General features: G+C 40.7%; 2 protein-coding genes, 1 long non-coding RNA gene and 1 other non-coding gene across 4 annotated transcripts in view; 3 read left to right on the forward strand and 1 right to left on the reverse strand.

Moving 5' to 3' along the window:
- LOC148368408 (uncharacterized) lies at positions 1-3,413 on the forward strand. The gene is made up of 2 exons (XM_088329698.1): positions 1-49; positions 930-3,413. Exons 1-2 carry the CDS (start codon positions 1-3, stop codon positions 2,507-2,509), a joined length of 1,629 nt encoding a protein of 542 aa, XP_088185824.1. The 3' UTR covers positions 2,510-3,413.
- Positions 3,414-3,554: 141 nt separating this feature from the next.
- LOC148368409 (uncharacterized) lies at positions 3,555-4,711 on the reverse strand. The gene is made up of 2 exons (XR_015849934.1): positions 4,479-4,711; positions 3,555-4,247 (listed from the first exon to the last, which is right to left on the reverse strand). It is a non-coding gene; the product is annotated as an uncharacterized LOC148368409 (long non-coding RNA).
- An 844-nt stretch (positions 4,712-5,555) lies between these two features.
- On the forward strand, positions 5,556-5,700 carry LOC148368410 (U4 spliceosomal RNA). The gene has a single exon (XR_015850168.1). It is a non-coding gene; the product is annotated as a U4 spliceosomal RNA (small nuclear RNA).
- Positions 5,701-6,299: 599 nt separating this feature from the next.
- LOC148368411 (uncharacterized) overlaps positions 6,300-12,683 on the forward strand; it is a 261,108-nt gene continuing 254,724 nt past the window's right edge. Inside the window, exons 1-3 of the mRNA XM_088329699.1 lie at positions 6,300-6,417; positions 9,599-9,696; positions 11,874-12,153. Of these exons, the coding sequence (XP_088185825.1) occupies positions 6,300-6,417; positions 9,599-9,696; positions 11,874-12,153 (496 nt within the window). The remainder of the gene's footprint in view (positions 6,418-9,598; positions 9,697-11,873; positions 12,154-12,683) is intronic.

Raw genomic sequence — 12,683 nt, forward strand, 5'->3', positions numbered from 1 at the left:
ATGGGCGTGCCAACAAAGCTCCCTCCGGGCTCCACCACCTCGCCGCGATGTCTGGAATGTGCAAAACAACACCGAGCGTTTCCACGTCATCAGGGCCTTGTTTTCAAAACAGCGCCTGCCGTCCTTCGTTAGATTCCTGCTATCAAAATATTCTGCATTTGGAACAGCGTGACCTGTCATTTAACCCAGTCAGTGAATATCTTGCATTCAACTCAATAAATGTAACTTGTATTCAATCGTATAAAATCATTATAGTCGAATGCATAAAGTCTTTCACTACCTACGTTTTATATTGTGTAAATTTCAAAATTATTTCGTAGCACATTGGTCTTTGCAGCCCTCTGTGACTGTTTCTGATTAGTGCCAGACATTCCTCTCAAATGGGAAGTGCCGATGCCAGCCGATGTTCGCCATATCGACTCATTTTTGATGGCCCACAGAAAATCTAGCTCTGTAGCAATACAGGCATAGGGCAAAACGATGCATTTCAAGCAGAACGTTCGCCACGGTGCTTTTTTAAAATATTTATATTTTCGATACCTAGAATATCTAAACAATACTTTCCATAAACACAAGGGCAATTTGCTTGACATTGCTTAACATTTAACTGCAAGAACACTAAACTTATGCATGGACTTTGCAAGAATTCTCAGCCCCTGATGTCTTTGGTGACGACTCCCTGCAGAGTAATACGCCAGATACAGTTACAAAACGCGGCACTCAGTGTTGACAAATGAATCTGATCAAAGCCACTCCTACCATCTAGTCGTGATTTAATTCCCAGAAGTTTAATACTTACTGATCAGCAGCGCCTAAGCCTTTAGAATTTTTTTACGTTTTGGCACTCGAGGACAATGCTTTTGAAAACCTTCTAATACGCAATACAACTAAATGTGACTTTACAAATAAATGTGACTTGTGTTTTGCAGATGTCAGCCAAAAATATCTTTCTACTGCGCGGCAGGAACCAGAGTTGCCTGCCGTTAAAATTGAGGAGGAGGAGGAGGATCTGAAGCCTTATCACATTAAGCAAGAGACAGAGGATGGGGAGCCTGTTCGCGTTAAAGAGGAGGACGATTTTCCAGTTTTGCAAGTGACCGTTGAAGATCAAGGTCAACCTGAAGATAACGTTTGGCAGGAGCCTCTAAGCATCAGCTCCCGTCAACACGTGAAAACGGATGACGACGACACGTCCCACTCAGGAAACGCTGAAAGCGACTCGCAGTCGGAAGGTGGTAACACATGTTCTCAGTGTGGGAAAACGTTTCGAAGCAAGTCTTATATGAAGTTGCATATGAAAGTCCACGCTGGTGAGAAGCCTTTCGCCTGCTCAGTTTGTGGTAAAACATTCATCCAAAATGGACAATTGATTGTACACACTAGAACCCACACTGGTGAGAAGCCTTTTGCCTGCTCAGTTTGTGGTCTAAGATTTACCATGAGATGGACCTTAAAGCGACACACTCTAACCCACACTGGGGAGAAGCCCTTTTCCTGCTCTGTTTGCGGTAAAAATTTCACCCAAAATGGAAAATTGAAACTACACCAACTAACCCACACTGGGGAGAAGCCTTTCGCCTGCTCAATTTGTGGAAAACGATTCTCACAGAATGGGAACTTAAAATCACACCAAAAAGCCCACACTGGCGACAAGCCTTTTTCTTGTTCAGTTTGCGGTCAAAGATACACTTCAAGTGGAAGCTTAAAAATACACACTCGAACCCACACTGGCGAGATGCCTTTTTCTTGCTCAGTTTGTGATAAAAAATTCACCCGAAATGGACTCTTGAAACTACACCAACTAACCCACACTGGCGAGAAGCCTTTCACCTGCTCAGTTTGCGGTCAAGGATTTACTACAAGTGGAAGTTTAAAATTACACAATAAATCCCACACTGGCGAGAAGCCTTTTGCCTGCTCAGTTTGTGGTAAAACATTCACCCTAAATGGACACTTGAAATTACACCAACTAACCCACACTGGCAAGAAGTCTTTCTCCTGCTCAATTTGTGGAAAACAATTCTCCCAACAAGGAAACTTGAATGTACACATGAGAACCCACACTGGTGAGAAGCCTTTTTCTTGTTCAGTTTGTGGTCAAGGATTCACTACAAATGGGAGCTTAAAAATACACACTAGAACCCACACTGGCGAGAAGCCTTTTGCCTGCTCAGTTTGTGGTAAAAAATTCGCCCGAAATGGACACTTGAAATCACACCAACTAACCCACAATGGCGAGAAGCCTTTTTCTTGCTCTGTTTGTGGTAAAAAATTCACCCTAAATGCACACTTGAGATTACACCAACTAACCCACACTGGGGAAAAGCCTTTTGCCTGCTCAGTTTGTGGTCTAAGATTTACCTTGCGTTGGGTCTTAAAACAACATACACTAACCCACACTGGCGAGGAGCCTTTTTCTTGCTCAGTTTGTGGTCAAAGATTCACTGAAAGTGGAAGCTTAAAGAAACACATTAGAACCCATACTGGTGAGAAACCTCTGACCTGTTGACTCTGTGGTGAAAAATTCACCCGTATCGGCACTAGAAATTACACACAAGAACCCACACTGGCGAGAAGACTTTTGCCTGCTTGGTTTGTGGTCAAACATTCACTGAAAGTGGGAGCTTAAAAACACTTAATTGACCAAGTATCATACAGGCCGTCTATAGGAACATAACTGCCACAAAACCATTTCCCCTCACCTTTTTCTAACCACTGACTCTGACAACACATAAAAAACATATTCATTCACAGGAAGTGAGCAGACTCTCCAGCTGTATAGTAAAGATTTCAAACCCCAAAGTCTTCATATGGATTCAAAAGATAAATGATTTGCATATGTGTCATGTTTCTTGATAGGTGATCTATTTCATCTTGTGTCGTGTAAAGTTTTGCCTGTTATCAACAATTATAATTATTATAACAATAAGATCGCCGACTTCAGTCCCCAGGGTTTGGGCCTGTTCTCACCAGAGCCCCAAAGCTTGGAGAGCCTGTGGTTCTCTCAGTCTCTGCCGTCCGGATAAGAACAATCCCCGTGAAGCCCACCGGCAAAAGAGATAGGAAGCTTTATTTCGTCATCTTCCTGGTTGGCCATGTGCTGCTTCTCACACACCCCTCCCCTGAGAGATGTTTTGTACTCAAAAGCACACAAAAAGGGTTAATGCAACAACATATTTGGTGTTTTGGGCAAATATCCCATGTTGGCGCGCTATGAAAACAATCCATGATCATTTAAATTAGTCTATTATCTTCAAACTGGGTTGCTTTGATCAGTACTGTTAACCTGTTGCATCATTTCTTCCACCTTCCCCCTTGCGAACACTGAGTGCTTGTGACAACAATGTGCTTTATTCTTACGTTTGATTCAATTTTCTTTGTCCTGTGAATAAAACTTAGTTTAATAAATCAAACTGCTTGCATTATTTGTGGATCATTGTTATTTTTCTTTTGGTCCGATTAATCATTATCCATATCAACGAACTATAAAATCGATCATTTAAAGTTGAAAATACTTTGTTTTTAAAGTTGCATCCTTCATGATAAATACCAGACACGTCGAGTCACATTTATTTATATAGCCCTTAATCACAAAAATGTCTCCAAAGGACTGCACAGGATTACAATTACACAATTACCTAATCTTAAACCAGCATTTTCACAGGTTATTTCAAATGAATTCATGTTGGAAACCGAGAGCACCACCTGCTGACCGAATTGGCCACCACCAAATTAGATTCCGAACCAAACAAATATACGTAATTGTAAGCCATATGGAAATGTGTTATTTTGGCCATAAAAGAGTCAGAAATCATGTTATGAGTGACTTAACGATGTGTTAAGTCAAAACAAAAAAGAAAAGGGACTTGGATTTTCCTGGACCAAAATTAAGTTTACACTGGAAAGCCCCATGAACACAACATATTCACAATTTTTTTATATTTGACAATATGACGTGACGATATGACGTTTTAACATTTTTTCCTGACATTTTCAACATCAATTAAACAATTTCAGAGTTATTTTCTTTTAACAGTAGTTAACCAGCGTGTAAAAGGCAATACTATTGTGCAAGGGCATAGCTCTGCCATCCCACCCTCCCAAGCAGCATTCTTCCAGTCCTCTGTGTGGGTCCTTTCCCTTCTGCGTGGGTCCTCTCCCTTCTGGGTTCCACAACCCAGGCCGTTGCTGCCGGGACTCCCACAGTGTAGCTCCGGCTCCCCCCTCCGGGTCTCACTTTGTGTTTGCTGTTAAAAACGTAATATTGGAATATAATATTGTGAATGTGCTTAATTGCTGTTGAGATTGTCATGATTGTTTTCTGTTTTTAGTGTCAATAAATTTGTTCAAACCATGTTAGTTACAATTAAACAAATTGAAATGAATAAATATGAAAACGACAATTGTAAAAAAAAAAAAAAAAAAAAAAAAAAATGAGGTTAATCTGAGGTGCGATTATTGCTAGTTGAAAACTTTACCCGGCCTTGTCGAGTTGAAATATAGTCGGCTATGGCAATTTTTGACGGTCTCTACGGAGACTAATAACGTTGTTACAAAAAAGTTTCAAGCACAGTAGGAGTCTCCGATCTTCGCCGATCAAATTTAATCAATTGTTTGTATTCGTCCCACGTGAGACATAGAAGGAATGTTGGTTTTCATTAAAGTGTCATGTTGACTATTAACTATTATAGATTCAGTTCACTACACAGGTTTTGTTGGTTATCTAATCGTAAATCCCATAATGCATTGCGGTCTACGAGTTTTATTGTATAATTTGGAGCCTTTAAAACGTGTGCAAAAAAGTGCATTACGAAACAAGTGATGATGCATTTAAACCTTTCATCGGAATGTCTTAGTACCTTTGTTTCAAATGGTGTTGGAAAGACCGTCTTTGTGGGTAGTTGAGTGGGCGATGACGTGGTTTCTGGTTTATTTATTTAATTAGCTTTGCGCAGTGGCAGTATTGTAGCCTAGCCATAAAGAAGACTCGTCTGTACCCACCCGGAAGGGGGAGCCGGAGCTACGCTGTGGGAGTCCCGGCAGCAACGGCCTGGGCTGTGGAACCCAGAAGGGAGAGGACCCACGCAGAAGGGAAAGGACCCACACAGAGGACTGGAAGAATGCTGCTTGGGAGGGTGGGATGGCAGAGCTATGCCCTTGCACAATAGTATTGCCTTTTACACGCTGGTTAACTACTGTTAAAAGAAAATAACTCTGAAATTGTTTAATTGATGTTGGAAATGTCAGGAAAAAATGTTAAAACGTCATATCGTCACGTCATATTGTCAAATATAAAAAAATTGTGAATATGCTTGATGGCTGTGTTTTGCTGCTGTTGGTGTCAGTGGATTTGTTCAGACCGAGAACAATCGACTTTGGCCTGGACGGATCTATTGACACTAACAAAGATGTTATATAATGAAATTGTGAATATGTTTGATTTTCGAGAAGGTTTGTTCAAACCTCACTTTGTGTTTGCTGTTAAAAACGTAATATTGGAATATAATATTGTGAATGTGCTTAATTGCTGTTGAGATTGTCATGATTGTTTTCTGTTTTTAGTGTCAATAAATTTGTTCAAACCAAAAATGAGGTTTAACCGAGGCGCGATTATTGCTAGTTGAAAACTTTACCCAATACCCCGCCTTGACGACTTGAAATATAGTCGGCTATGGCAATTTTTGACAGTCTCTACGGAGACTACTTGTCTCTGTAATAGTAATCTTCTATAAAATTAATCAAATTCGCCGATGCTTGTTGAGCATTGCTTAGTAAGGGTTCGTACTCATTCCACGTCAGACATTTTGTGTCATTTGATTATCTTTGAATTGGCTTGTTGACTAGTACTCACCGTTATATCAATAATATCGTAAGTATACCAGGTACTCCTAATTTAGATTATCAACTAGTCATTAGAGAGGCTTGTACTCATCCTGCGTGAGAGATATTGTGACTGTTATAATGAAATTGTGAATATGCTTGATTGCTATTAAGATTTTCGAGAAGGGTTGTTCAAACCTCACATTGTGCTTGCTGTTAAAAAAGTCATATTGAAATATAATATTGTGAATGTGCTTAATTGCTTTTGAGATTGTCATGATTTTTTTCTGTTATTAGTGTCAATAAATTTGTTCAAACCAAAAAACAACGTAATACAACATTAAACTGAAATATGAACTGTTTTAAGTATATATGTAACTGCGGTGTAGCCATCCCCCCAAGGATCCACATTCAGGCTGGACTGGATGATGAGGCTTTTGTTAGAGCTGCTGCAATGAGCGACACAACATACACACACCATGTGGATAGCACCACGGCTGGTTTTCAACATCGTGAGCAGCACGCTGGAGACTGCCAACAATATCCGCCTTCTGGTCATAAAATCAGAGGCTAAACTAAACCTTACCCCATACCAGTGTAACGACTCTCAATCATGCGCGACACAAGGGTTCACGGTCACTCGGTTTATTGCCTGCATTCAATAAACAAAACAAAGAAGTCACGACGTCTGTACACGACTGCAATCATCTGAAACATGAACAAAAATACAAAAACGGGACATCACTCAACATGCCGCACCTCGTGGCGTGGTTGCATTGAAACATGTTGCATCACAGTAATCATCGTTTCAAGCTGCATTACTTTACTTTTAATGAGTGCTTTTCATATACATCATTTAGCACAACTTATATACATTTACATACAAAAATAGTTCTTGAAAGCAGCTCCCATATTGAGCAAAATATGCATTTTTACCCAAACTGATATTGGGCACAGCTTACCTTCAGCACGATGTTATTGAGCTGAAGGTACGGCAAGCGCAAAAGCCCATAAAGCGCCAAACGAAAGACAGTCGCACAAGCCCATGGCTTAACAAATGAATGCAGTACCAGCATTTTAACAGTAATGCAACAAAAACAGATTTTGTGAGGATTCAAACAAAAAAATTCAAAACAATCAAATTTCAACTCTGTTACACCCATCCCCACTGAATTCTGGACAAAATCTCCCTCTTGGTTACAAAAACAAAATTACTACTTAACAGTCGTCATTGAGTTACACATATCAGGACCGACCTGAGAAGTATCCCTTAAGGATGCAGTGGACAGAGAATAACATTCTCTGAACCAACCACCGGCTATACATTGCCTTACACATTTCACATTCACCCAAGACATATATAAGACATAAGTGAGCACAAAAACACTTGGCATTTTACCTGCCAAAATCTGACTCCCCTGCTAAAATGGACCCTGTGTCATGTTTGCTGTTTCAGAGCACCTGTGACTGCCCGATTGGCGCCAACAGCCCTGAGAGCTGATTGGTTCAGAGACTCCTTTTAAACCCCCGGCTTTCAAGAGGAAGCCGTCAGATTGTTGCGAACCTATGCTCCCAGTTGGCAAGCTCATACCTTCCAACATTTTCCTGCCCTGTTTTCTCCTGCCTGTTACCGACCTGTTTCTGGACCCGTTTCTGCCCTGATCTGCCATTCCGACCACCGACCTGTTTTGCCCCGTTTACTGCCTGATACCTTTTGCCGACCTCTTTTCTGAACTCGATACCGCCCTTGCTCTCCCGTCCCGGCTAGTGACCAGTATTCCTGCTGCCTACGATGATCCTCGCTCGACGCGGAAGTGGCACTTCAGCCACCTGCTACCCGTGTCCATTGATCATCGGATCTTCAAGTCATTTTTATTTGTATAGCCCTTAATCACAAAGCGTCTCAAAGGGCTTCACAGGTTATTACACGGACTATATTACACAGACTATATTACACAGACTATATTACACAGACTATTTTTCAGACTATTATCACACCATCCCCTGATCTGGAACCAACATGAGGGCAAGGAAAAACTCAAAAAACCTCAACATGAGGAAAATGAAGAAACCTTGAGAAGGAACCGCACATGTGGTATCGTGGAAGCAAACACGGCTCTCTCTCTCTCTCTCTTTATCAATAAAACTGAGTAAACGAACGCTACTGGGTCCTGTCTCCATTTCTGGTTTATGACACCCTGTTTGAGATATAGACTTGTGACTTCTAGGGTAACCTTCCGTGACATAAATATGTCAGCACAGTGATTTAGAAGAGTTTCAGAACGTTTCTCATAATATTACTATTGTTAGTAATATTAATAGTAGTAATAAAACGAGCTAGATTTGTCGAACACCTATTCAGTAACACATCACAAAGTGAAGGTATACCTCCGTAGTTGGATCCCAAACCCAAAAAACATAATAGATTTAAAGTGCGTCTTACTTTGCAAACAGTACAGGCAGGAAAGTCCGATTTTAAATGAAAAAAAACCTGATTTGTTTACACCGCAGGATCCAATGCAACCAGGGTTTCATTCACAATAAAATACATTTTATATGGCTATTATAGTACATCAAATAAAGGCTAATTGTGTACATTTAGTTGTGATCGTGGATATCATAGCGTACATCGATCCGTCTCCGGTGTCGGTGACTTTTGCATCCGCGTTAACAAACGCATTTTTTAGAATACAATCGCCCTTTATCGTCTTAATAAACGCGTTATATAGACTACGATTGCTTAATTGTTTTAATAAGCTTATTATATAGAATACGATCGCTATTGTCGGAAGCGCAGCAGAATGCGCGTTCACGTGAGAGGGGAGGATTTTGCAGGGGAGTCGAGATCGGAAGCGCAGCAGAATGCGCGTTCACGTGAGGGGGGAGGATTTTGCAGGGGAGTCGAGATTAGGCATTACAACGGCAAGCGCAGAAGCCCAAGTGCCAAACAAAAAAGACAGTCGCACACGCCCATGGCTTAATGAATGAATGCAGTACCAGAATTTTAACAGTAATGCAACAAAAAACACACAGATTTTGTGAGAATACAAAAACGAAAATCAAAACAATCAAATTTCAACTCCGTTATGCCAGAAGGTGGCGCTGTTGGACTCGTCATTGCAGTTCACTTATACACAGACTATACAAACTTGTTTCAACGGGAATATTAAAAAAAGTTATTAATAAACCCGTTACATTTATTCCTGCCTTTTTTTACCTTCTTTATTTCCTTTTTTACATACATTGCCTTTACATGGTCGTTCACCTGACGAATATAGATATTTTGAGCCAACCTATCTACTATTCTATGTGTTTCTGTTGCTGCATTCCCGAAAAGACGACAACTGAGTTTTCCAACCTCCGACAAAGAGAAAGGGTATGTACCCCAACTTTGCAACTAGGACTTCCCACCTCGAGTGTCCTTCTAATGATATTTCCCTGGTTGGGGGTGGAAAACCCCGACTTCCCACATTCTTGAGACGCTTTTCGGTCGTATCTGGTAGGATCTCCCGACGCACCAATTTTATGGAATGCAGCATGTGATCCGTGCTACGTGTACCCACAATCCATTGCAGCGGTGTTTGGAAGGAGAAACTGTCATGGCGGCCGAACAAGAAAATGTCGAGAATGTCCTGTAATCAACTTGAAACTACGTAAGCTCGACAGAAGTACCACTTTGCGGTCCTTTTCGAATGTTTGTCCTTTTTACTCCCGAGTTGGAGCGAAACTTTGTGGCGTTTTTTCGTTGAGCTTCAAACTTGGAGAAAATGTGCTCCAGTGAGGAAGGACATCTTCAAGAGAAGCTTCGGGGAGCCAAAGAGGAGACCGAGCGAGAACGTTTACGACCGGACGCTGTTTCCAAGCAGCTCGGGGCAGGTCCGTCATTTTCACTTCTGCAACAGCGCCAAAGCTTCCCAAACTTTTGCAGGCTGGCCAAAAATTATTCAAAAGAAAGAATAGTGGGTTTTAATTCAAATACGACTTTTTTCCAGCCTTTTGCAGCCAATGACTATTTTTTTCATTATTGGTTTTTCAAATACTAAAAGTGCAGGAAATAAAATGAGGCTCCCGAGTGACTCGTATCAAGTAACATGAAAACTTAAAATTGCTCCCCTACAATTTTCAAACTAAAAACCAAAAGTGCAGGAAATAGAATTAAGTTTAGGAGAAACTCGAATGAAGTCGCATAAAAACTGAAATAGATCCCTGATTTCTTTACGATAAAAAATGATAAAAACCAACATGACTTAAAACAAAAAGTGCATTGTAAGTTCAAAAAGTCTGGGTACTCCCGTTCCAGAGTCAGATTGATGAACAAATGTTATGGTAACAGCTAATTGCTTCCGCTTTAGCGTGCCTTTTACACTCTCAATCGAAAACACACACAAACTAATGTTATTATAAGAGCTAATATAGCAGTCCCCGCCTGAAATTCCCTCCCTAAAACAAGTTAACAATTTTGAGGCTATTTGTAAATCACACACGTGTTTTTCTACCACGGAACTTGAAAAAACTCAATATTATCAGCGGTCTTGATTCACATGCATGCGTTAGCAGAGGCGCCACCGTTTACTCCACTTTAACGTTATTCTTCCTGCTTCGGCGCCTTCGGTCCGAGTCGCTTATCCGCGGGTAGCGTCCGAGAAAGGGAGAGAGCCCCCGCTGCATCTGAGCCTACATAACCGGCTTTTAAATTAATTATCTGCCCGTCCGTATATGTCAAATTCCCGAATATCTGTGCCGACCATCCTCTACTTTTATCTCTCACAGACACGAGACAATCGTCTGTGCGATCTCTTTTTGGCGAAATTCCTTTCAAAATCGAGCTTCCGGTTTCCAAAACGAAATGATATTTCACTCGAAGGCAAAATGTGAATGAAAAATGATACAAAATTAACCCTAATCTTTTGTAACCCGTCTTTTTCCGAGTGGCTTACATATATACGGTGTATTGTGCACATGATAACTGCACAAATTAAGATTTAAGACCGGTGTTCAAGTCGTCAGTCATAATTACTCACTACTTCGACCAAATTTGATTGGAAAATTCCTGAAAGGCAGCTTTAGATATTGCAGCATTTATGTTTGAATATTCCAAACATAAATGCTGGGGGCCTTCACGTAGATCCTTACTGTGAAGACACACACACCAAGGAGTGCTTGTTTTCCCTCCTAGTCAAATGGAACTGGGATTGAAACATCAAAATTTTTAAAGAATAAATCTGATATGTCATGACTTGTTCCTGGTTTATCATCTTCTGAACTACTACTGCTTCATGATAATTGAACTGACTCATTCGCAATTCTTTGCTCAGCTTCAGATTCGAGGTGTCACATCAGACACATACAAACTAAAATATCCAAAAGCATTTTAATAAATAATAAAGCCAAATTCATTTTAAACTATAATGCATTGTATTTATTATATTGTTCTCTAGTTCTGCCATACTTAACATATTGTGCAGAAGTCTGGGGCAATCATTAGAAAAGTTCACTCCAGCTGCTTTTTATCCACCAAAAACGTGCAATTAGAACCATACACAGGGTAGGATATCGGCATCATAGTAAAATTTTATTCCTGCAGTTCAAATTGTTAAAATTGGATGATTTAGTAAAGGTTTTTACTTGACAACTTCTATTTAAGGTGAACAAAAACATAGTGCTAGAAAACGTCCAAAAATTATTCACTCGGAAAGAGCGAAGTTATGATTTAAGGGGCTGTCGTAATTTCATAATCCCAAAGGTGAGAACCACCAGGAAAAGTATGTGTGTGCCTGTGTGTGGAGTCACACTTTGGAACAATTTACAAGTTGATCTGAACAAAGCCACTCTTGGCATCTAGTGGTGATTCATCATACTGATTTAATTCCCAGAGGCCTAATACTTACTGATTAGCAGCTGCTAAGCCTTTAGAATTTTTTTACTTTTTGGCACTCTGGGACAATGCATTTGAAGCGTTATGTTACGGCACTGAATGAGTTAAGGGCAATACAAATAAATGTGACTTGTGTCTTGCAGACGTCAGCCAAAAATATCTTCCTACTGCGCAGCAGAAACCAGAGTTGCCTGCCATTAAAATTGAGGAGGAGGAGGATCTGAAGCCTTATCACGTTAAGCAAGAGACAGAGGATGGGGAGCCTGTTCGTGTTAAAGAGGAGGACGATTTTCCAGTCTTGCTAGTGGCTGGGGTCCGTTCAACCGTCGAAGATCAAGGTCACCCTGAAGATAACGCTTGGCAGGAGCTTCAAAGCATCAGCTCCCGTCAACACGTGAAAACGGATGACGACGACACATCCCACTCTGCAAACGCTGAAAGCAACTCGCAGTCGGAAGGTGGTTACACATTTTCTCAGTGTGGGAAACATTTCGACACAAGTCTTATATGAAGTTGCATATGAAATTCCACGCTGGGGAGAAGCCTTTTTCTTGCTCAGTTTGTTGAAAACGATTCTCACATAATGGTAGCTTAAAATTACGCCAAAAAACCCTCACTGGCGAGAAGCTTTTTTCTTGCTCAGTTTGTGGTAAAACATTAATACATAGTGGGGACTTAACAAAACGCATTAGAACCCACCCTGGCGCAAAGACTTTTGCCAGCTCGGTTTGTGGTCAAACATTCACTGAAAATGGGGGCTTAAAACCACTTAATTGACAAAGTATCATACAGGTTGTCTATAGGAACATAACTGCCACAAAACCATTTCCCCTCACCTTTTTCTAACCACTGACGCTGCCAACACATCAAAAAAACCCACATTCATTCACAAGAAGTGAGCGGACTCTCCTGCTGTATTGTTGAATGTATGCTTTTTAAGTGGTGTGGTTCCTGTTGACTGGTGTAGTGCATGTGTGTTGTGATTGAA

Source organism: Urocampus carinirostris, chromosome 3 (assembly GCF_059441175.1).
Source record: "Urocampus carinirostris isolate Australia breed hairy pipefish chromosome 3, RoL_Ucar_1.0, whole genome shotgun sequence".
Classification (NCBI taxonomy): Eukaryota; Metazoa; Chordata; class Actinopteri; order Syngnathiformes; family Syngnathidae; genus Urocampus; species Urocampus carinirostris.

Excerpts from the sequence above, each read along its gene's own strand:
- LOC148368408 (XM_088329698.1), top strand. The coding sequence starts at position 1 with ATGGGCGTGCCAACAAAGCTCCCTCCGGGCTCCACCACCTCGCCGCGA. Across the intron at positions 50-929 it reads CTCCACCACCTCGCCGCGAT|ATGTCAGCCAAAAATATCTT; the intron begins GTCTGGAATGTG and ends TGTGTTTTGCAG.